The 25,382-nt window shown below is 43.6% G+C and overlaps 1 protein-coding gene and 1 non-coding gene across 2 annotated transcripts in view; both read left to right on the top strand.

Annotated features, from left to right (window-relative positions):
• Nucleotides 1-6,441: 6,441 nt before the first annotated feature.
• TCP1 (t-complex 1) overlaps nt 6,442-25,382 on the top strand; it is a 98,020-nt gene continuing 79,079 nt past the window's right edge. The window contains exons 1-2 of the mRNA XM_086927155.1: nt 6,442-6,640; nt 16,545-16,630. Of these exons, the coding sequence (XP_086783281.1) occupies nt 6,577-6,640; nt 16,545-16,630 (150 nt within the window). The 5' untranslated portion in view covers nt 6,442-6,576. The remainder of the gene's footprint in view (nt 6,641-16,544; nt 16,631-25,382) is intronic.
• LOC147708466 (small nucleolar RNA SNORA29) lies at nt 24,805-24,941 on the top strand. Its single transcript, XR_015296850.1, has one exon. It is a non-coding gene; the product is annotated as a small nucleolar RNA SNORA29 (small nucleolar RNA).

The raw sequence follows: 25,382 nt of genomic DNA, 5'->3' as shown, positions 1-25,382 counted from the left end.
TCCCTATCCACTTTACCCGTCTCGCTGTTAACAGATCATCTGATAGCTTTTCTTTGCCCCAGGGAGATATATGCATATTATTACTCAACCACTGTAGTGCCTTGTTTCGTAGAGAATCTGGAGACTCAATCTGCCCTATTTTCAATGGTGGAGCATTAGCAAGCACTAGAATCAGTGGTGAGGCCTCTACAATTAATTTGACAGGACTGGTTTCTGTATTGAAATCGGCGGTTGAGGTGTTGCCTAGAATTTGTACAGGTTCTGTGGTTGAGGGGTTGTTGGGGTTATCACCAGGTCTGGACCTAATTAACTGAATTGGGGCAAGTAAGTCTTCTGCTCCTTCATGTGTATTTCCCCCTGGCATGTTTCCTGTGTCTTGTTTTTCCTCAAGTTTATTTATTATTATATTTGGAATTTCCCCCACACCATCGTTTGTTTTTTTCAGGAGGGTCTCTAGTTTGTTGACTTTATTAGTAAGGTGGTCTATCTTGGATATAAGAGGTTTTATTAACCCAGATATCTTAGACTCCAGCATACCCATAAGCTTATTTGATAACATCTCCTCCCAGGCTGTACTGTCACTCCCTTCCTCCCTTATTCCTTCTACAGCCCTTCTATGTGTTCTTCTAGGTGGGGTTGCTGGTTTATTCTTACTGGACCGCAATCCATCTCTTTTAGGCGGAACCTTAGTGGTCCCTCTTTTAGCTCTTGGTGCGGGGACAGGAGTAGGACGGGAGATGCTCTCAGTGTCTAACTCTACACTATTATGAGAAATATTTAGCTCTTCTACAGTTAATAAGTTGGCAATAGAATCGGGTTGTAGAGCAATAGATGCCGTAGAAACATTTGTCATTAAACAATCATTAGTTTCCTCCATAAGGTCAATAGTATTTGTATCATCACAGACAGATTGGGATACACCTAGTGGTTCAATTTGGGCACAAGGTGGAGAGTCCATAAGTCCCAACGAAGACCTTCGATCACTATTAATTTTGGCCACCACCTGGACTAAATAGTTGTCCATGGTATTGGCCGGAGTGACGGGGGTTTTCTGTCTCGACATGTTAACCGAACAAGCCCGATACAATACAGCAGCTAGACTGAAATGCAACAATAGTAATAGTCAGGCTTGTGTGGGGCCCAAGGTTATATGTATCGCCTTACCACTGACTCACTTGGGCTCGGGGGCAAAGAGGGGTGGCCCAGTCTATAACGGGCTAAAACGGGCCCGCCCTTGGCCCGGGCTTCGCCCGGCATCCCGCGAGACGGGGGTGATGCGCTATTTCAGCGCCTCCAGGCGCGCAGGTGACGCGGTGTGCGCCGCTTAGGATTCTGGGTATGGTAGTTTTGTACCCCCTCGACCGCACTCCTCTCGGCTACCACCGTACTCCTAGATGGCAGGGGAGTCGGGCAGCGGGAGGCGGGAGGGCAAGCACCAGTATCCGGATGGCTTGAACAAAACAGAGTGGCATCAGGACAGCAAGAGCGTTGTTTGGAAGCACAGGTTCCTCCCCTCGACCGGGGTGACGCGCTATTTCAGCGCCTCCAGGCGCGCAGGTGACGCGGCGTGCGCCGCTTAGGATTCTGGGTATGGTAGTTTTGTACCCCCTCGACCGCACTCCTCTCGGCTACCACCGTACTCCTAGATGGCAGGGGAGTCGGGCAGCAGGAGGCGGGAGGGCAAGCACCAGTATCCGGATGGCTTGAGCAAAACAGAGTGGCGTCAGGACAGCAAGAGCGTTGTTTGGAAGCACAAGTTATTTATGTGTTGGTTTGGAAAATAGCTAAATAAATGGCATTGTCATTTACAATGCCAATAGCTTAATCTCTTGCAAATGCGAAACCTACAGAGCCACATGCACCCACACAGAGAGAACCACACACACACAGACAGACGCAGACAGAGAAGCAAACACAGAAAGGGCACACCACACAGACTCTCACTAGCAGGCAGGCACGGGCAACAGAAAAGTACAGGGAAAGAGACAGATGGATACACGAACAACCAGCGCCAGAACACACCGTGCCGGAAATGGAAGGTCCACTTTCCCCCCTAACCAGCATCCCGGAAGCAGACGGCCACTCCGATACTGTCTATGTGTCCCCCCGCCCCTGTGGCAGCATAAAGACGAGGTCCGAGGCAGATCACTGACAATTGGCTCTCAAGGATTCCAGGAATTTCTGCAAGCTCACAGACATAATGCGAAAATATTTTGCTAGCCACTTAAGTCAAGTAAAGCGATCAAACCGGCTTTAGCTTCAGTAACTCTTCCTTACATTGCGTAGACTTGAGGAGATATTCTGTTGCCTGAGAAACTAAGACCATGGAGTAGCTACGTACAATGCAGAATGCTCTTTTGAACAACAATGGGTTTAAAAAAAATGCATTTGCTGAGACATCGACTTCATTTATTTATAACCTGGTCTACAGTTTCCATTTTCCAAAACGTAATCCTTGCATTTGTTTATCAAAAAGTAATGTTTGTGCTTTAGTAGACTGCGCTGTGAAGGGGGTGGGGGAGGGCGTGAGACGAACCTATCACGGCGATCACATTCCCTGCGATCCCGACGCAGCCACTGCACCACTCGCTGCAATGACTGCACCGTTCACAAACTCGAACACAACATGGCACTCCGCTGTGTCCCAGCACGGCGATCGCATCATTCACTCATCCTGGCACAAATAGATCACCACTCACTAAACCCCTGCACCACACTGCATCTTCCAACCCTGGCACAACGATGGCATCGTTCATTCAAACCATTTAATCCTGACACCCCAAATGCATTGCTGAATATTACCCAGGCGATTATTGTAGCCATGGCAAAAGGGCTCCTTTTTTGTAACCCTGGCACAACAAACCAAGCACTGTGTGACTGGCGCCAAAAACGGAACGTTGGTAACCATGCACGAGTACACCTCTTTATTCCTGGCACAACGTGTGTACCTTAGTGTAACAAGGTCACAAGTAAATCACGTAGTGTAAACCGGACCACTATTGCACATGCGAACCATCTTGTGACTCACGTACAATGGCATGCTGGTGGCCAGCTTGCACGCCTCACCTTGCGACCACTGCTATCCCTCGCACTAGAATAGCCCCTTATTGCAGCTCGTGCACGAATGTGGGTGTATTAAGTGTTTACGGCCCACATGCAAAGCAAGGGGGACTTAAAAACACTTCAAATGCAAACTCTTGCAGGAAAGCATGACATCGGCGCCACAATTATAATTCCACCTCTCACTATAATACAACAGGACAGCAACATCTAACTGTAAACTCCATGTCCCCCACTGTCCTCCGTGGATTTCCGAAAGTTCAAACACTGAAAGGAACAAAGGCCCCTTAAACCGCGTGCCACTACTAATTCTTTTTACTGCAAAACAGTTCCGCTACCTTCATTACCCATTGTAACAATTTTGTCGCCTATCTTTTGAAATGCTACTGTATTCCCTTTAAAGCCAGTGAATTCACTTACTCATGTGGAGTTAGGGGACCAGATGTAATCTGCTCTGACCAAAGAACAAAAACAAAACACAATGGAAGAGACCACTCTACAGTCTTTAAACCCCCTGCTGGTGAACCCACTTTCCTGGCTGTACGACCCCTGATGGTCTAGCCCCGCCCTTCCTCTAACATCCTTCCTGGATCGCCCTATATACCTTCCTCTGTCAGTTTCTTTAACTTGTATTCGCCCCAAACTCGGGTCACTCCTCCGTCCTGGAAAAATAACATTGTTTGCGTATTTTCGAAAAGGCACATGTACAATCGTAACAGGGCGGGCGGTCACACGGACAGCCGTAGGGGGGGCGGGCACACAGACAGCGGGAGGGGGAGCCCCAGATGTAATCTGCTCTGACCAAAGAACAAAAACAAAACACAATGGAAGAGACCACTCTACAGTCTCTAAACCCCCTGCTGGTGAACCCACTTTCCTGGCTGTACGACCCCTGATGGTCTAGCCCTGCCCTTCCTCTAACATCCTTCCTGGATCGCCCTATATACCTTCCTCGGTCAGTTTCTTTAACTTGTATTCGCCCCAAACTCGGGTCACTCCTCAGTCCTGGAAAAATAACATTGGTTGCGTATTTTCGAAAAGGCACATGTACAATCGTAACAGGGCGGGCGGTCACACGGACAGCGGGAGGGGGGCGGGCGGGCACACAGACAGCGGGAGGGGGGCCCCCAGATGTAATCTGCTCTGACCAAAGAACAAAAACAAAACACAATGGAAGAGACCACTCTACAGTCTTTAAACCCCCTGCTGGTGAACCCACTTTCCTGGCTGTACGACCCCTGATGGTCTAGCCCCGCCCTTCCTCTAACATCCTTCCTGGATCGCCCTATATACCTTCCTCGGTCAGTTTCTTTAACTTGTATTCGCCCCAAACTCGGGTCACTCCTCAGTCCTGGAAAAATAACATTGTTTGCGTATTTTCGAAAAGGCACATGTACAATCGTAACAGGGCGGGCGGTCACACGGACAGCGGGAGGGGGGGCGGGCGGGCACACAGACAGCGGGAGGGGGCGGGCGGGCACACGGACAGCGGGAGGGGGCGGAAACGGGCAGCGGGAGGGGGCGCACTCACCTGGACATTTAACATTGTTTGCGTATTTTCGAAAAGGCACATGTACAATCGTAACAGGGCGGGCTGTCACACGGACAGCGGGAGGGGGGGCGGAAACGGGCAGCGGGCGCACTCACCTGGACATTGATCCGGTAAATGAACAAAACATGGCGTCGAAAAAAAAAAAAAATAACATCCGCCCACAGCCGCATGACGTTGCGGAGCGAAAAAATCGCGGGAACGCCCCCGAATCTGGTCCGGCCTTGACGGACAGATCCGGCTTCCAATGGCTAGCCTCCATTTATGGAGCTAGCCAATGGGAGCCGGGGGACATTCCTATAGCCCATATTGTAAACATTAGATTTCGCCTGCGCAAACTGCTTGCGCAGTAACGCCAGGCGAAACCTAAAAAGCAATGGCCGCGCGCCCATGAAAGTGACGCGGCTGTGAAATTGAAACTGATCAAGATCGCGCGCTGTTGCTGTCCCTTCTAGCACGCGAAAGTAAAGCGCCAGGTCTGGCGAGTAGTGTGCGATGTGTGCGCACTATATAGAGAGAGGAAAGCCAGATGGCATCTCTGCTCGTCACAGTGCGTGTAACCGCACGCTCTGTGCCACCCAAAAAGCTGTGATCTGCTTTTTAAAGCCCACTCACTAAATGTTTCACCAGCGCTAAGCATGCGCTGGCTCAGGCAAGACCTAAAAAAGATTTAAACATAGGCTTCTGGCAGTTCCCAAATTAATGCAAACTTGATTTGCCATGAAGAGGTTCGGCATACCCCATATTGGGGACCAGATAAAAATTGCTCCTCCTTTATTTTGGGTTAAATATTGATTTAATCCAGAGGCGGCTTTGGTGAGAGAGTGGGTCGCTGACTGTTTAGCTCTCCAGAATTCTCTTAATATAGCATGGCTGGCATATGTTAAGAAATGCTTTCATAACTTGGGGCTAATGTCATTTATGTTAATCCCTCAATTATTATGGCCGATGCAAAGGCCATTGTGCTAGCAGAACATGCTGAGTTGTGCATGGACGAAAGACTGTGTGGTTATATAAAACTGGAAACTGTGGAGAGGTATGTTCATAAATCGACGACCAAATTCCTTTATTTATTTATGCATTTTTATAAAGTGCAGACTTTACCCGAAGGTGTCAGAGCGCTGTACAATAGAACCAGTTACATTACATGAGAGAAATGTTACAAAATAGAACGTACAAAAATAGCAGGACACAGAATCAAACACAGCAGGAAAGAGGAACACAATATCAAACACAGCAAGCAAGGAATGTACATAAAATAATTAAATATTACAAATTTACAATGACTAACGAACATCCTGGCGGAGTCTGATTATGGAGGAATTAGTTCTGAAAGTGTATTTGGAATAGAAGAGTTTGAGGTCCGCTTTGAAGATCCGGATGGACCATATTTGATCTGGTAAGAGAGCATGCTTCGCCGAACTTATGTTAGCCTTTGCAGATTGAATTTTATTTTACAACTGCCTTTCCACAACCATGTATATGGTAGCATCTCTTTACGGGAGAGGTAGAACCCCCTTGGTAATCTCGGAGTTTCAAGCATCCTTTCTACGTCTCTTTCAGCGTTGTGGCTTCTCTCCCCGACACCTGCATTTACTGTCCCGTCTAGCACCAGATTTCCCTTTCCATTGTGAGCGTACCACGGGTCTCAGTTTGAATAACATGCGCAACTGGCAACAATTTTGACATATTTATTCTATCCCTTTTACAGAACGTCCGTTTTGTTCAGAAATTACGAGCCAGTGACGCAGGGCGGGGAACGTCCTACTCACGTGACTTTTTCGTCATTGCGCAGGATTAACCCTTCGAGAAAACCCAGTTTCTATTACGTCGATAGGCCGTGGGGCAAGACTGATGGTGTTTGCGTCACTTCCTTCTGAAAAGTCCCCACCCCTCCTCGGCGCGTGCTCTGCTCAACCTACCGGGTCCTTCCCTTCCTTTCTTTTCGGTATCTGGACGTTGCGAGTATGGAAGGACCTCTGGCCGTGCTGGGTGAGCGCACCTCCGGGGAGGCGGTCCGCAGCCAGAATGGTAACTACTTTATGTTTGTTGGCACACGGGTGGGCAGGTAACGGTTAATCCTAGCGGCTAATTATCTCTTCCAACGAGCGAGGTGCGGCCTGGGGCTGTGCCCACGACTCTACAACTGCCGTTTTGTAACGCTTTTTGTCGGTTAGATCTGGTGGCCACCCATACCTTTCGATTGCACGAAAGCGCACCATTCTATGATTTCACTGCACTGCGTTGGACAGTAGGCCGTAAGTTAATTTTCAATAAAATGGCAAGGTTGAAACAAAACATATGACTGGTTACAAAATAAAATTGTCGGGTCTTTACTAACATTAGTTGTAATTTTTATCAGGACTTCTAAATGAGAACTCGTTGAATAACTCATAAATGCAACACTGTTCGTTTTCTAATGAGTGTGATGCAAACTGCGTATTCATCGGCCTACAGCGACCCCGTCTTTCTAACGCTTTCCTTTTATGGCAACGGCGTTTGCTAGAGACCTAGCAACTGACCAACAGTACAATGCCGAGCAGCGTCTTGAAAGCCTACGAAGCTGCACTGTGGTGTTTAGGGTGGTTATGGCGGTTGATCAGTTGCTTCTGTCACCATAGAATTAAATGGTTTGTTACATGCAAAGCTTGCCCATCCCATCATTATTATAGATTATCCCATAATCTTCTTTATGGTGGTGTGCATTTGCATTTTTTATTTATAAAACAGCACTTTCCTTTATAAAGAAAGGACGGTGTAATTTTCATACATTACGTGTCCACGAGTACTCCTTCTGCTCTTCACTTTTCCCTAGAACGTCTTAATTTATCGTTGTTTGGTCATCTCTTATAATAAATATCCTTACGTTTTATAAACTTCAGATTTCATTTTGGCCAAGAGCACATTTGCTGCCGACCTTTTGGAACATCTGAACATTTGGGCCACAGTTAGGGAACAAGCGGGTTTTCGTCAAAAACTTTCTTTAATTGACAATATTGTCATCCTTCAAAGTATTATTGATAAATATGTTATTGGTAGATATCGGGTAGTCTATAGCTTATTTGTAGATTTTTCTACAGCTTTTGAAAAAGTGGATAGGCCTTCCCTGTGGAGGAAATTATTGAAGTTAGGCGTTCCGATAAATTTGCTAAGAATAATAGTAGCACTTAATACAACCACATGGTGTAAGGTACAAACGGGAGGAGGAAAGTGGTTAAGCCAAAAGATATCTACGGAAAAGGGTCTCACGGTTGTTTACTACCCCCCCCCCCTCTCTTTTTCTCACTATTCCTTCGTGATTTACTGGACTGTTTCCAGGAGGTAAATAATTTCCCACCTCTATCACAAAAAATTCACCATTTAATGTATGCTGATGTGGTATTATTCGATCTAACCCCAATTGGACTGCAGCGTAACATGGAGGCTCTTTTTAATTACACTGAAAGACACCTTTTAAAAAAATATATTTCAAAAACAAAAATAGTACCATTCAGGGAAAGGAAAAAAGCCATACCTTTTACCTGGAAATTAGGATGAAGAACCGTAGAAATAGCATCTACTTGCATCTATTTGGGGAGAGTTTTTTTCTCAGTACACTGGTACTGCCTCACACTTATAGCGGATTGATCATAAAACAGTATCTCATGTAAGTTCTATAATAAAGTTTTATCTCTACTGGGAGATCATTTTTCAGCTCTCGAAGTTTATCGAACAAAGATTACTCCGATTCTAACATATGGCTTATAATATATTCCAAATAAACCATTGGGGTTTTTTAAATCTCAGGGAGGGAAAACTCTTGCACATGCTTGTCTACAAGCCAAGCCACTCCTGTTCAGACACTTTGTCTGGAATTAGGGGTAGTGAGTGCATACGCGAGAGCTATGGCAAATCTTGTTAGATGGGCATATAACATACTACATGCACCCAACAGTACATTAAGAGCAATAATGTCAGGAAACTTAAGGCGGATTCAGGGGTATATACTTTTAAGCTAAATTTAGAGTTCTTTCTGGAACACTTTCAATGCTCAGAGAGCCTTTTACAGAGCTGGTCCCCAGAACTTTTGAAGTTTTTTGAAAAAACTCAGAGGTTGAGCTTCAAAATGGATAAACTTTACTGGCATCCGTTATCGCACTACAAGCTGGCGTTAGGTAGTGTGGGGTATAAAGAGTGCCCAAAATATTTGAATTTCACATTGGACCACAAGGTTAGACGTTGCATTCTGATGTTAAGGCTGAGGATATTCTCGCTAAAAGATGCAACTTAAAATTGGGGCGGCAACTTTAATAAAACAGGCCGATGTGATTTGTGTAAAGGAGGAGTCCAAGACTTGATACATGTTTTATTTGTCTGTCCAAATAGTAGTCTGGTTGAGGCGCGTTCAAGATGTTTAAACCCTATCTGTGTAAAACATAATATTCTTAGAAATATGGATCTGACTGAGATCATAAGAACCCCCCTGAAGAAATTGTATGCTACAAATTTTTTAACTTTAAAGTTTTCCTGCCGCTATTTTAGTGATATGCAAGCTAGCAACAATAATTTTGCTTATGATATATTGCAATACAATGGGATTAGTAACTTGTATATGTTTTACTATATTGTGTATCTCAGATGAGGTCTATATGAAATTTCATTTTTATTTTTTTATTTCGGTCGAGAACACATAGTTAAGTTTGTCTAAGACACTCTCTTTGACATTCAACCCTGAGACCTAATGATTTCTCGCAACCTCCAATTTGTGTTGCGGGGCAAAATCGATCAGGATCACATCTGCATCAAAAATCGTAAATAAAGCCCCACCGCTATTGACCAGATTTCGACCATTGTTCTAAAGTGGACAGTTGGTGCATGGACCTCTGCTCCTCCCAGCCTCTTATCAAATTAGGTCTTTTGCTAGAAGGCAGCAGAATGTTTTAAAGTAAGGTGATTGTGTTGCCTGTTATCCTTTCCAGGAACTTGGTCACAAAAGAATAATGGGTATCGATAATTTGTTGCTTGACGTCCGGCTTAGTTGTACGATAAGTGACGGACAGCAATATTATATATATATATATATATATATATATATAATATTTCTTTTTATTGAAAGCAAGGCATGTACAAAACATAGGAATGCAATGACTCTACGATGGCCGAGCATCATATCATCAAACGTTACAATAAACAATATATTGACGGGGGGAGGAGAAGAGAACACAGAAATCCTACGAAAATTATCCATAACAATAAGGGGTCAGGGGGAAAGAGGGACATCAAGGACCGCAGCCACCGGTGGTACACATGTCCCCTCTATATCTGTCCAAGGGCCCCAGATCTTGTGCCATTTCCGGGGTCGACCCCCCAGCCAAGTACATTTTTCTCCCGGAACATGCACCAATCCATGTTTTCTACCCACACATCAAGAGTAGGAGGCCTCTGGGACCTCCATAACTGTGCAATGTTCTGTTTGGCAATCATGGCCCCTAGAGTCACCCATTGGGTTTGTGCCACATTATGATCAGTGGGCTCCCAGATATTCAGCAAGCAGAGTCTGGCCTCCGGTAAGAGAGCCACGCCCATGACCTCCTGCATCACCGCATGGACTTTACTCCAATAGTCTAACACTTCCCGACATTCCCGATGATATGGAGGAACGTCCCCAGCTGACTGCAACCCCTCCGACACAGACCCCCTGTTAAATTCAAATACATACAGATTTTTAGTTATCACTTCGCTTGGTTGATTGTTTTCTTATTGCATAGTTGGGGCTGTAGCTTGGCCCAGTTTCCTATGTATTTCCATGTATTGAGCTAACAAGTTTCATAGTCCCACGGTTCATCGATATCCAGCATATTTCGATTTGTGTTCACTTACCCCCCCCCCCTTTGTAATCCCTGGGACTCTTCCTTAGTAGGCCTCACCTATGAGGGTCCGGTGTCAAAGACCTTTTTAACCGCATCGCTGCGGCGGTTATTTTTCCGCTGCGCGGCTTTTTTCTAAAAAGCCACGTTAGATGACGAGCTCAGGTCGTCATCCGCACACGACCACTGTGGCTGATGACGAGCTGAGCTCGTCATCAGCATCGAAGGGGTTAAGACTGATCAAAAGCTTACAGTGGGCTGACTTCTTTCCTTACCATTGGTTGGCAGTATTTTCATTCTCGTTTACTGGCTTCCTATTCAATGGCTTGTTAACTTATTTATTGCCTCTTCCCAGAAACATGCCCTCTTAATCCTTCTTTGCTTGATGATTTCTACCCTTCTACTACTCAAATTTAGCTAACTTTGTTTCTTTTTCGAACATGAGTGCATATATTTTACAGATCTCGCCCGTCTGCTTTTCCCCCTCACCAGCCCCTGCAATTTGTTGCTTCTCCCTCGCTCTTTTATGGCTTCTTCTGCTGTACTCCACGCCCGTGCTGTTACTGTCTTCCTTGTGGGCTACTCACTCTGTTGCTGTCTCCTTTGTCTTCTGCTTTTCCCCTCCTCCAGATTTATTTTAATTTTACCGCCTCCTGTTTTTTCCCTCCTTCTTCCTCCATTGCACCTATATGGTCCTTTGGTTAAAATCAAATTACTGTGAGCCACTCTGCTTTAAACATAGATTTTGCGGTAGTGAAATGTAATTTTTATTTTTGCCATTTGTTGATCCATCTTGGATGGCACCTGCATCGTTTTGTATGTGCGCACCTTCATCATGACACTTCCAGTGCATATATGGTGATGCAAATGCTTACATTTTATTTTGGCAGATGCTGCACAGATGTCCCCCCAAAAAAATTGTCGGTGCTGCTCTCTATTTGCAACAAATGCAAAAAGATGATGGACAGTGTCGAAACTTTTCAAGCACTCGCCCCCAGTCAATTGATATGGGTTAAATTCTTCTATCTTTTGCTCACTATGCCAGCCCAATTTGGACTAAGAAATATGCAAATCAGTCTTGACCTTATTCCTCATGGGAAAAGTCTAGCCCGAATTGCAAGGCCAGACCCTCCCTCAACCAGAAACAAGCATAACTAAAAATTAATGTGTCCATCTGTAACAAACTGGAGCTCATGTAAAGCGCTTTGATACCGGATATCTTCAGGTCTAGTTCACACTATATAAAACTCAAAATAAATTTAAAAAAAGCACCCTGGGACCGGTTTCGGGGTATGGTCCCTAATCAGCCAGTCTAGTTTGAATCAAGTTGCACAGTGAGTAAGGGACCCACATCTAGGCATACCCATGGCCTTAATACTAGAAAATGCAGCAAGATGATGGCCGGAGTGCTGAAACTACTAGGGGTGAATGTTTCTTGAGCATTCTGTGCATCTATTGTACTTTTTGCATTCATCTGCAGACATCAGTAGCAAAGTCAATAGATCCTAAAGGCACAGCTTGTTGGCTTTTCCAGTGCTTGTTAGTAATTTTCTTTATTACAGGTTAAAGTACATTTTCTGGAGGCTTGCGTTTTGTCTGTAAACAAGGCTCATCTGAAGAGCTGTGACCACGTTCTCAGAACCTTCTCTATTCTCTTTTAAGGTTATATTTCAGTGGATAGATGTCCTTTGCTTTTCCGGTTCAATTTATTTCTCTGCTCTTGGTGTTGTAACATTTTTTTTATTTTTATATGGCTGTTGGGAAACAAGTTATGATCTTGTGCGTTCAGATGTTTTAAAAGGAGTTGTCGTAGATCATAAATTGTGCAATGCTATCATATAGGTAGGAGGATAAACTTAGTTATATTCACACATTTGGAGCACAGTACTGATTAAATATCAGTTGGTGTAGATTAACCAATGTATGACATTTCCGTTATGTCCCTGCTAAATAGTAAATCTAAATCTTATATAGCCTGTGAAGGGCGGCATTGTTCTTATTTCTTACTTTATTATTTTGCTGTTAACCAGCGTTTTTTCTTCAATAAGGTTGTTAAAGATTTCTAGCATACAATATAAGCATGATTCTTTGTCAAATTATTTTGAATGTAATTCCTCTTTCAGTCTTGATAGTACAGATTTTTAGGTCTCAGCTACAGGCAGCTCTTAGCTTTTGGTCAAAGATCTTTTGTGTTCAGCGCTAATGCTCAGAGTAGTCTTTGATTCACCCTGTTGCTTAGAGTTGGTTGGCTTTCTTGTCAGTCTCATATTCTTGCTTCATTTTTTTTCCTACTTTTTGTTTTGTCACTGTCCGGGAGCATAGCTTCTTTACCATTCTTTCGATTGAATGACTTGGATCCGTCAATGGCCTCACATTAGACTACTAGACTGCGCAGCAGGAAAAACAGAACAGAAAAAATCTTTCAGAGGCACTACAGCAAAAGGCCATTTGTCTCCCCTGAAATGTGTCTAGTTTTGACTAGATTTCAGTTGATCTGATGTTCTGCACTACTGCTTTAATAGAGTGCTTGTATTGCTCTTGTTTGCCTGAGGTAAAGCTTAGGCTCAATATAGCAGTATTGAGTTGGTTAAGGCTGTAGGCCTGATCAGTTTATTAAGAAAAGTTACAGCAAAAATAGTACCATTGACTTGATTTTTGTGAGAAGCATTTGTTAAAGATAAGATACCCTTAAAGGTGGATCTTTATTACCCTTTGATAAGCAGCCCTAGAAAAATCTACTCGTCTACTCACTATGGCGAGTTACATTTTCAGGTTGAGCTATTTAGAGGACCTACTCGTCCATTCTGGCGGCGAGTGAAATTAAACTGGAAGGGAACAGGGGTTCGGTTCACTCAGTGAATGAGCAATTAAAAAACCTTTAAATCTTGTTTTTATTTTGACACATTTGCTATCTAAGGATAGAGGTCAAATGTCAGTTTGTCTTTTTATTAGTTGCTACTTATCCTGGAAAATGATGTTTACTTTTTTTTCTCTTATTACAGTTAGAGGTTTTTGTCAAATGAGCTGTCTGGCAATCGTTTTGAAACAAAAGGCTGCAAGATGGCAGTTTTTTTTCTAACACAACATTTAAACAGATTGTAAATGATCTACAAATATTTCAAAATATATTAAATTACAAAATCCCATTTTTTTATTTTGTAATTCAGTGTGATTCAAACACATTTAAATAGGAGCAAAACAAATCAGAACACTTTTCTTGGTGATGTGCAAATGACAAATATTCTCAAACTCTATTTTTAAACATTGTACACGGGAAACATAATTTACAACGAAGGCAATACTACGCGTGACGTTTACTACGAGGCACTTACCACGTAAACGTCTTTTCCACGCGTATGCCTTCCACGACCGTCTTTACCACGCAAGTGGTGTTCCTTCCAGTCGTCCAGCGTGTGTTGGTATGGGAGGCCTGAGGGGGTCTCCCATCCCAAAAAAAAAAATCATCCCAGTCGACCAACGTGTGTGGGTATGGGGGGTCTCCCCCCCCCCCCCCCCCCTCCCAAAAAAAAACCGAGCGGGTTAATAACATAAAAAAAAAGGGATTTAGTGCCTCTGACGTTAAAGGAAAGAGCCTCCCAAAAGACGTCATAATAGAAGTCCGTCTTTAATTTTGGTAGACGTGTTTTGACGCTTGTTTCAGTGGTGGATAGAAGTAAGGGCTGCTGGTGAAAGGCGTGCAGGTAAGAATATAATCTATATTAAAAAAATATATATATATTTAAGCGCACATTAAAGAAACTGAATTTAAAAAGCAACGGTAATTTGTTGTTTTAAAAATCGATGTATTGGGTTATGCAGTTAGACATATTTTATTTAGCCTACCACTATCACTATGTAGATTTCAATGACGGGACGTTAGATGTTTCATACCGTTATTTTTCTCGAAGTAAAATCCTACGTTCTAAAAAGCAGCGTGGTAAAGCCACTTGCGAAGTAAAATTCGCGTGTTAATGCCATGCGTGGTACTTGTTTTCGCGGAATAATCATATATTCATTTTTAAACATTGTACACTATATGTTTATCAGTTAAACTACTTGTCAGTGGGAAATGTAGTTTCCATTTCAATGGAAAATCTGCTGATAGCAAATGTGTGCTACCCACTTCATGCATATGCCTTTTAAGTGATCATTTTTAAACATAAAACACTCCTGCCCCAGTCCTGATGACAATGCTGTTAATTAACTAAGTGGCAAGTCGGCGATCATGTGTAACCGTTATGTGAGCCAATGGTAGGGGTGATAGGCCTTATGGGCTCACTGGGAATAGTTACCATAACTATCTTCTGCTTGTTAGAAAAAAGTAATGACAGAGAGTAGGCCTGACCGATTGAAGTGTCTAATACAGTCCATTAGACCCTTTTAGAGGTGTTATTTCACTGTTAAAAACTGTAGGCAGATCAAATTGTTAACATGGAATCTCAGAGATTACCATAGCAATAAAGGAGTTTATCGGTTTCGATCTGTTAAGAGTTGAGAATTTGCAATCTAATAATCATTTAAAGGTTCTTTTTAGAGGTGGTGTTTTGTTTTGCCAACTGTAATTTTGTACAAGTTTGTCATTTTGACCGGTACACCTTGGTTGCTAGCTTATGCCCAATATAAAATGCCTACTACACCGGTTATGGTGACTAGCTAGTGATGAAGGAAATGGATTGGATTAAAAAAAAAAGTTTAAAAAAAATGTAGTAGTTGTCAGATGCCATATGTCTATCTGTTCCTTATGAAAAATTAAACCAAGGTAGTAGAGCTGACTTATTGTAAATGCATTTATTAAAGACAACAGGCTTTTAAAGGTGGCCATTCTGTTAGACAGTACCTTAGTATTTTGTGGCATCTCAGAATCATATAGCACTAGGGGATTTCATCCTTGATGCCGTGTTGGGTTAAACTTTGTGGTAGAGTATTTGCTCAGTGGGAAATAATGTTGGACCATCATAAGTGTTTTTATATTGTTTTGCTAACTGTTTTATATTTATTTGTTATTTTGCTGACTTGGCCTGATGGCTGCATTTTGAGAGAGGTTATGCTGGATATAGTAAATGCAGCAGACTAGAGTTTATGCTTACTAGCTTTTATCATTGGCTCTATGCATGATTGTTGAAGTTGTCAGATGCCATTCTTTATAACAAACAGATCGTACCCAAGGCAACAAAGGAAGTAGGCCTTGTATTTATTGTGAGAATCCTATGTTCAAACCAATAGGTCTTTATGGGTTGATTCTTATTTCACCGTTTTTAAATCCTTTAGCAAAGTTTTTTTCTTACATGGAAGTCTCAGAACAATTAGTAGTCAAGGATATCGCTGTTGATTTTCTTACCAAGGTCAACTCTGGCCTTAGGAAATTTGTGTTATGATAATCCTTACTTGACCCGCTTAGGAAGGCCTGGCCGGCTTAGTCGTCTTCCATACCCCTGTAATAAGAAGTAAAATAGAAAAACCTTTACAAGTATACATGGTTCGTTTTTAGCTCCGCCCACCTGTCATTAACATTCTTCTGTCCCTTATGACTGCATTCTGCATGTGGCCGAAGAGTAGCTCATTTCAGTTATTGGGTCTGTTGCCCTGTGAGTGACAGTATTTTGCCTGATCACATGGACTAGTGGGTCAGTTACTATGACTCTCTTCTTTCAACTAGTATGTGAATATGTTATTAGCACTTACTCGCACATGCAAGGATATGGTACGTGATTAGGTAAATCTGCAGACCCTACCCAAACCGCTCCACTCCATCTCTTCATTCCAGAAACTAACAGAAAATTAGAGATGCATGCTAATGCTACAAGTTTTTATTTATTTATTTAAAATGTTTTCATGTTATGTCTGCTTGATTTTTAGCTTTAACTTTCCGCTTTCTTTCATGAATGTGAAGAAAGCCCATAGTTATGATCTTACAGTTAATGATGCATATTTTCAATGTCAATTTACTCAAAGGTCCAGGCACATATTGGGTGGGAGAGTCAAACACAAGAACTGATCATCTCCAAGACGTTCCTAATATCCCTCATGTCTAATTGAATTCTAGTTAATAGAATGGTATATTTAAATGTAATTTCTTTTTTAATTTTTAGTTCTTGCAGCGTCATCTATTGCCAACATAGTGAAAAGTTCACTTGGTCCAGTTGGATTGGATAAAATGCTTGTGGATGACATTGGAGTAAGTATTTTTTTGTTCTGAATAGAGTAAAAGGTCCATGACAGTTTATTATAAAAGAATAGACCTATTTTAAAATGTTTTTTTCCCACAATGGTGTAAGATAATTGTATAGTTCTTAAGAGGGCAGCTTCTGTTCTGGATCTCTTAAAATAGTTTATAAGAGTGTGTGGTGTATGGTTAAAAGGTCAGGTGAAAGGTGCACTGTTAAGCCAGACCTAAAACACCATGTAGGTTAATACGTGCCCTCCTACAATCTGTGCTACAATCTGTGCTGCAGAAAACCACTATAAATTATCTGGTTATCCAAGACACTTTAATCACATTACAGTGCCGTTTGTGCCTCTGAAAGTTAAACTGCAGGCAACTGGATAAATAAGCAAAATGATAACATCTGTGGCGGGTAAGCCACGTTTCTTTTTTTGTGTGTGAAAGCAAATAACTTCTGCCCAATTGAAACACTCGCTCCCAACACGTGTGCAAAGCCAAAACCATCCCTAGTGATGCTCCGGTAATTGTCTGGCGACATCCGCGCTGTCAAGCCAGACCGTAAAGTTAAATTGCTAACATAAAATATTGTTCCTAACCATTTTTTCGGTCTCTGCACTAGATAGCGTGCATACGCTGTCTTGTACTGAGGCATGCTGTATCTACCGTTGTGGGCTTCAGCCTGCCCACTACTTCTCATTTGCTGGCACCATTGTCACTCCATTTTGCGTTCTCTATTTGTCAAGAGCATGCATACGTCATACCTATTCCGGTGTTTAGACGTTCCCGATCATACTGGCCAACTACTGCTAAACATACAGAGGCCATGTTGAGCCATTGTTTCGGCACTACTTTTGTATTTCTTTAAGAGCGCTTTTCAAGAGATTTTGGAGGGGTTTTTATTTTTTTATTTTTAAGGTAAATGGCATTAAATATCTTTTATGTACATGGTTTCCGCTTTTGTAAGTCCATTATAAGCACTGCTTTCCATAATTCAAGGGTAGTATTGCTTTGCTTGCTTTTGCATACCGTGTTTGTTGCTTGTCTGTAAGAATCTACTTTCACCCATTTTGGCAGTGTAAATGGAGCGCCCATGAGTAATTTTTTTTTAACCACAGTTTGTGTTATGTCCTCTTTCGCAGGCACTTTCTTTCTGACTCTTGATCTCCTGCCTCACGTGCAATCTAACACCATTTTCAGGAATGTTGATTAAGGCATTCTTTTATATGCCAGTCCCCATATGTTCATTTTATAGTGTTTTTGATTTATAACCGAGCAAATTGCATCCAGATTCAGACAGTTTTTCTTATTCATGCTCTTGCATTAACATTTTGCACACAGTCGACCTCGCCATGCATTTAATTTTCAACGTTTATTTTCATGACTGCAGTTCCAGTGAAAACATTGGACCAGTGACTTTGCCTCCAGTAGTTTCCGCAAATCCAGCGCCTTGTTTGATCGGCAGGGGGGCACTTGCATAGCAAACCAGTATTCGTATTCACCCAGAACACAGTAGCTCTAATCCAAACTCACAAATGGAGGTGCCTTTACGATAAAATGAAAACAATTATTCTGTACCGATGTTTGAAGACTAAGGTAGTACTATAACAAAGGTTCATTTAAATTGCATTGAATACTGTTGATATTTGCCACAGAGGGTTCCCATTTATTTATAATTTGTAAATAAAATTTCAATAAAGAGACTACTACATCGCTGGAGCCTTAAAACGGTTTATTGATAGCCAATGCTTGTAAAATGCAGTGTAAAAGATATAGAGGAGGAATGAACGTTTTTTTACAAAACCCTGTCGGGTGAGTCTTCCTATTTTCTTTTTGCCCATGTCTGCCGAATATTGGTGGAGCACCTTAATATACTTACTTGAAGTCCCATCTTCTACCCAAATCATGAGACCAAATTAAAGTACAATTTGATCAGCACTGGTAAAGAGAGGGGATTGGCTTTGTGCTACCAACTTCTCCACACAATGAGGTCTACAATTTCTTGAGTGGAGGCTGCCAAGTGAGCAGCATCCCTACTGAAAGCAGTGTCCATTAGTCATCCATCGTGGCTTTAGTGAACTGTCCTTGCGTAGTATGATCAACATAAATTTCCACATTTCAGATGAATGGATCTGGCATTGTTGACAGCAGAGCACCGTACATTTGGCAGATTCTCACATGTATACATCTCTTCTCCACACCTTTATTTACTGATATTTGATTAAACTGTTTAATTAAACCTCAACTGTACTTTCTCTTTTTAGGTTTCGGATCTAGACGGTGCGCATGCGCTGTCTCACAGAGACCTGTTGTATGTACTTTGTGGTCCCCTCCAAAAAAGAAATGTGGCTTTGCAAACTTATCACAGCCCTTTCCTTTAGAGCTATTTTGGCTTCACTGTAGACTTAACAAGCATTGGCATTGCCAATAGGTCTCGCCTTTAGGGCCTTATAAGTGTTTTGCCATGCAACAGTTAATGTTATTGCAGTAAGGCTATTGCGCTGCATAATTAAATATTTATAAGGTCCCAAAGGATATTGGCTATGCCAATGCTTGTTTTCAATCTGAATGAGTGTGGGAGTCCAGTGCATGGTCTGCCGGATGTTCTGTAGAGGAATGGCGGTTAGTAGCATCTGCATTCAGTGCATTCTTGGTCTGAAGTGAACACATAGCTATCAAAAGGCTACATCCAAAGAATGTTGCATTTATTAACTTTAAGTAAAAAAAAAGCACGAATATCTGGACCATCTCTCAGGTGCAGTGGAGGTTCCCAGCAAGTAATATGTGAGCCTGTAGCTCAGGCATGAAGCAGAACAGGCTAAAATTGTATATCGGATAATTGAACATTAGTTCTTTAGAAGCTTTATACAGTGACCAACATTGTAAGGTATGAGAGCGCTTAAAGAACTGCAGTGAGACAACGGTCATGTGGATAACACACTAACGCAAATTAGATGGTCAATGGATCAATCATAGAGCTGATGATAGCTTCAACATAACGAGTTAGGGAGAAAGAGGAAGACAGCAATGAGAACTATAAAGAAGAGCAGAATGGGAGATAATGTTGAAAAGGGTGAAGAAAGAAGAGTGTGCTTGGGGGATGAGAGAGTGAGGACTAGAGAGCAGAACAACTAGATAGAGGGAATGAATGTCTAGTAGAGGGAGAGAAAGGAGGTGAGCTAGAACAGAACGAGAGGGTAGGATGGTGGCTGGGGGAAACGAGAGTGGAAAAGGGAAATAAAGGAGTGAGTTGAACACTAAACAGGAAGCATAGCAGGGTGCAAGGACATATTAGTGCAAGATGTTGAAAAGAGGAGGAGGAGGCAGTGCTGTAAAGCATATGTATGGTGGGGGGCCTGCGCCTCTCATATCCCATGGATAATTATAGGCATTAATGGGCGTTGAACCTCCTGCGCCACCGGAGCTGCAGGGTCTGTCCCTGGGAGGGGCAGGAGTAGAGTAAGATTTGGAGGGGAGTAAGAGCAGAGGAGAAGGGGGAATGGGGGAGAGAATGGAGAGGACACGGGGGAGGTGAGGAGTGAGTGGGAAATTGAGCAAAAAAGGCAAGGAATATTTAGAGGTGGGAGGGGGCGTGCCCAGAGGGAAAGGTTGGTAGAGGAGGAGAGTGAGTGCTGAGGAGCGACAACAAACAGCTGGAGAGAAAACACAGGGAAAGAGCGGGAAGTAGATAAAGGAAGAGAAAGGTGTGGTGGAAGTGGGGTTAGAACACGATTAGGGGCGAAAAAGTGGAATCAGAAAGTGTAAAAAAAAAAGACCTGTAGAATGGTTGAAAAACGAAATGGAAGGAAAGAGCCATGCAGGAGAGGAAGTGGAAAGCAAACGATAGTTTGCATTGCAAGAGGACTATAAACTGGCAGTGAGCTATCTAATTGCAAAAGCGGTCACCAAGCCCGGGAGTGGTGCGCACGCTCTCTAAAAGGAATTTTAAACAAGCATTGGCCGCACGGCTGTGAAAGTGACACGGCTGCGAAAGTAATTGCGAGCGATGAAGGGTGCTGCGATTGTAAGGGTGAAACGTCATATTGCGCCTGATCGCGCGCTCGTAACCGCAAGCTCTAGAACTTGGCAGCATTTTTAAAAGCGCACTTACTAAAAATCTCGCCAGGGTAGCACATGCCCTGGCTCAGACGAGACCTAAAGCAATATGGCGCAGCGATAGCTGGTAGCACCATAGCGCTTTGTATTTGTCAATGTGTTTTTTCCATTGTTGCCCGTGGAGTCCTCCATGTCATCGTTGCTTGATGGTCCCTGTAGGAAGGTACATCCTGACTATGGTTGCCCCCAACTTTTTGCCCTGTGTTTTAGCTGGTTTTGGACATAGTCGACCTGGGACCCTGCCAATCAGGACCCCAGGCCTACTGCTCTCTCTTTAAAATGGATTCCATGTACCCTAGGTACATTTCCAATTGGTACTGGGCCACCCTATCAGACCCTGTAACTCAGGGCATAGGTGTACCCAGGGCTGCCAGGGGCTGCAGCATGTATTATGCCACCCCTGGCTGGCCTCCTAAATTTGACACAACTGGCTGCATGACAGCTGGGGCAAAGTCGTGTAATCACCCTTTGCTGTAGGTGTAGTATACCTATACCTAACCCTAAAATGGACACACAGATTCCTATCAGTCACTCCTATGGCAGGCCTTGACAATCCTGAAGGCAGAGTGCTTGGAATCGTGTGAGATGGTGCTCTGGCATGAGCTGAGCCTGTCTGCAGCTTGCGGAATCAAGTCCTAAATAGCTGTTCCATGATATCGCATACCATATACTCTTAAGTGCATTATAATCCTCGCGGTTAAATGCTATCTTTGGTATTGCTTTATCAAAACATGTCGAGTAAGGTGTCATACGAATTGGAATACTAACCCCTCGCCAATTCTGGCGACGGGGTTAGCATTCCACCCTTCTAGAGGGACACGACATGTATGTAACTGTGAACCCCGGTTAAAGTTAACTGAAGCCTCAGCTCCACAAAATGGATGCTGCCACCACAGACACGAGTCTGACCCCCTGCAGCTGGGAGTCCTTCCAGCGAGGGGAGCCTGGACAAAGGGTTTCCTGTCAGGGGCGGTGCTAGCACCGTCCCAGACATGGTTTTGTGTATCCTGGGTAGGCAGGGCTTTACAGGAAGGTGACTGCTGAGTGGCACCCCGGTGCTCACTACGCATAGGCCGGTCTGAACCAGTTCCAGGGGCACACCAGCCCCTGGCCTGGGGAAGTCCGGCATGGCTGAGGGGTGTAACCACCCCCCACCTAGTCCCACCCATAGGCAGGACCTAGTCACCGGGTCAGCCCCCTTTTTCAGTATAAAGATAGGAGCGGGCCCCCTGTTAAAATTAGATCATCTTTGGAATCAAGATACCACTTTCTTCGAAAGGACTTCACGATTTCTTCTTCAAGATTCTCCCTTGTGGCTAAGGAGTAGTCACCCTGCATCCGCAGGCACCATCCTAAAGAACACTGCGGTCTGCTGCAAGTCCTTCATCACGAATCCGACGACCCAGCTCGACGAGACCCGGCTTCCCTGGCACCTCTGACCTCTACTCACCTCTACAGCCCAGCTGAGAACCGTGAGTGCGACGAGACCTCAAGGGACCGACGATCGCCAAGACTGCACGACATCTTTACTGCAAGCCCACCGTGTCCTCCACTGGTGAGTGCTTTGGGGTCCGAGAAGCCCCGACCCTGCGCAGCTCCAGCACCCAAGATCAGCCCCCCTGCATCTCCACGATCTGCGTGGGGCCCTTCTGCTGTTTGCTGTGCACCGCGTTGTTTGGCTACTAGCCGGCTGGCTTGTGGCCCTCTGAACGACGCCCAACGACTTCACGACTGCTGGTCTGGTTGCTCCAGGCTGGCCTTTGCTTCCTTCTTCAAGAGAGGCACCCCGGACCCTCCTGGTCCACTCCAGACGCCATTTTAGGTCCACCGCGTGGGCTTGAATTTGCCAAGGCTTTGTTGCCCAATCCTGGGTCCAGCGACGCCGACAGCTTCCATCTTCGTGGGACAGCTCGATCCTCCATCCTGGTCGCCGACAACGCCTCCTGGTCCGTGAGATCTTCGAGTCAAGCGTCACCCACTCACCTTGTCGAGGTGGCTACCATCCGGTGCCCTCCTGGTGCCCACTGACTACTGGCTAGTAGTCTCGAACTTGGTCCCCTCTGCTTTCAGGTGTCATCTATCTTCGAGATCCAGGCTTGGATCCAACTGAACTTTCTTCACTGGTCACCGGCCAGCATCTTTTCTTCCGGCTCCTGGTCCGTCTACGAGGATTCCCGACGTCTTTTCAGACCTATGCAGCTGCAGCCCCTGGGCTAGGTAACTTCGGCATTTCGGTGCCCCAGCATAGCCTCACTATCCAAGGGTCAGAATCTACTTTCGTTTTCTCCCTACCAGGTCGGGTTCGCCCGAGAACACTAACTTTCTAATTCCTAGCTACCATAGACTTTTGTCCCGCATCTCGCGTGAGAGTGCACACACTGCACCCGAGTCCCCTAGGCCTCCTAGACATAATCTAACGATTCCCTAGTCAAGTCCTAGCGATTCCAAAAGCTATTAATACTGTACTTACCTGCTAGGAATTTCGCATTCCACTTTCAGAGTATATGGTTTTCCGTGCCCCTCGGGCATTTGTATATACTGTGCGAACTTAAGTATTTTTGTAAGAGTTTTGGTTTGTGCTTAGTACCCTGTCCTCATAAAGAGTACAGGGCTGTTGTGATCTTTAATAAATAACTGTTTATTTTCATAACACTTGTGTGGTGTCCTTTCACTGGGTATTCAAGGGATATATGTGTGGTAAACAGCTGGCTTAACACGCCCTCTCGAGTCTTTAGCCTTAGACTGCTCGTATCCATGCTACTAGGATAGCTGGTCTATAAGGTTGACTTACAACCAATCATCAATAAGGGTTGCTGGACTGATACATAGTGGGCACTAGAATAGTGACCACTGCATATCAGGCCACCTTCTCACAGTCCCATCTGCCCAAAAAAGAGCTGCATCTAATTTCTGTGAATTATTTTTTTTTGTTTGTTTCTCCATCTTTGAGCACGTATCTGTGTGTTTGCATGAATGTTTGTACCTAAGTGGCTGCACCTGGGTGTGTGTATGCCTCTGTGTGCATGAGGGTGTTTTTTGTGTGATTGGCTTTACGTGTCTGCAAAAGTGTGTGATTCTATACGTGTGTGTATAGATAGATAGTCCCCGTCACTTTACTTCCACTTCAACTACTGCGAATCGTGCTCCCAGGTCCGTCTGCCCTTGCTACATCACCACTTCTCCATGTTGCTGCAGGTTATACCCCCACCCTCCCTTATGCCCGAAAACGGCAAAAAAATTGGCAAAGACCACAGCTCTTTAGTTGCCAAGACCTATTGGCTGTGCCAATGCTTGATTTTTTTTCCATACCACTTGCTATTAACAAACTATGCTATTCCTAATTTTCAAAGATTTTTTTTAAGTCTGTTCTTGTAGCAAATATAGCCCGCTGTCAAATAATTCTAGTAAATTAATAATATTTTTAAAGGGGCTTTTTTTTAGGTCTCTCCCACAGACTGCTTTTGTTTGACATATTGTGCTCAGACCAATTCTTACAGTGGGCTTTGGATCAGCCTTTTGCCATTCGTTGTCTTTCTGGTCAGTCTCTTAAGCTTGCACACTGATGGCTTTTTTGTCTTACCCCTGGAGTATAGCTTTTTTTATGAACATTTGATTGGATGACTTTTATGTGTCCACAGCTACACACTAGGAACCAGTTTTTTCATTTGTTTTCAGCACCCTGTCCTTCCATGCATCATATTAACTAGACGTTTGTTGACAAGATTTCAAAATATCACTCCTATTTCCTTTCATCTTGTTCAGTGAAAATTTGAATCAACGTACATTGTTCATCAATTTTAGCTACAACCCCTAGAAAGGTTGTATATTACAACAAATGCCTTTACCACACAAAGCAACACAATGACAAGTGTGTATTAGGTATGTGATTCCCCTATCTATCCTTACCTGGTACATATTTACTGTTTCGTTGTAAAGACCTATGTGGTAAAGGCATTGCGTGGTATTTGCGTTGTAAAGGCTGTTTTCCTTTAGAACTCATATTTACATTAATGTTATTACCCTGTTCAAAATGATTTCATCATTTGACTTAATTGATTTCTGAGAAAATAGCATGTCCTATTTTAGCACTGCTTTCTTCGACTTACTGAATAAGCGGCTATGCTATTGGGATAGAGCAAAGCTGCCATCGTCTTAAGGATATGATGGATGTTGACTGTCTCTCCTAAATGTAATGGCTGAGCAAGCATTAAGGGGTAATTGTATTATTTCTTAACCGCATGCGCGCTAGCGGAATTCCGCTCGCACGCTGGGTTTTTTAAAAACGCACTTTACGTGACGAGCCCAGCTCGTCATCAGCGTGCGAGGAGGCTACGCCATGACGAGCCCAGCTCGTCATCAGCGTCGAAGGGTTTATATCTTTACCCCACCAGATATGAGGCTAGAGTACAATTTTTTTTTTTACAAGATTGCCCGAAGTGGAAGGTGAACTAGGAGCAGTGGGTGACCATTTTTAGCAGCTTCTTGGAACATGCGTTCTTCCTTTATTTTTATTTTTGTTTAGCTTTTTTAAAGTTTATTTTTCAGTTTACATATTTCAAATACAAAAACGAATTGGCATCAATGCTGCGTATGTAGGCATACTGTTGACATTATTAATGGCATGTAGTACAGAAGGTAACATTGGGGGAAG

Source organism: Lissotriton vulgaris, chromosome 6 (genome assembly GCF_964263255.1).
Source record: "Lissotriton vulgaris chromosome 6, aLisVul1.2, whole genome shotgun sequence".
Taxonomy (NCBI): domain Eukaryota; kingdom Metazoa; phylum Chordata; class Amphibia; order Caudata; family Salamandridae; genus Lissotriton; species Lissotriton vulgaris.
Note: the sequence above shows the minus strand (reverse complement) of the source record. Positions and strands in the feature narration are given on the sequence as shown.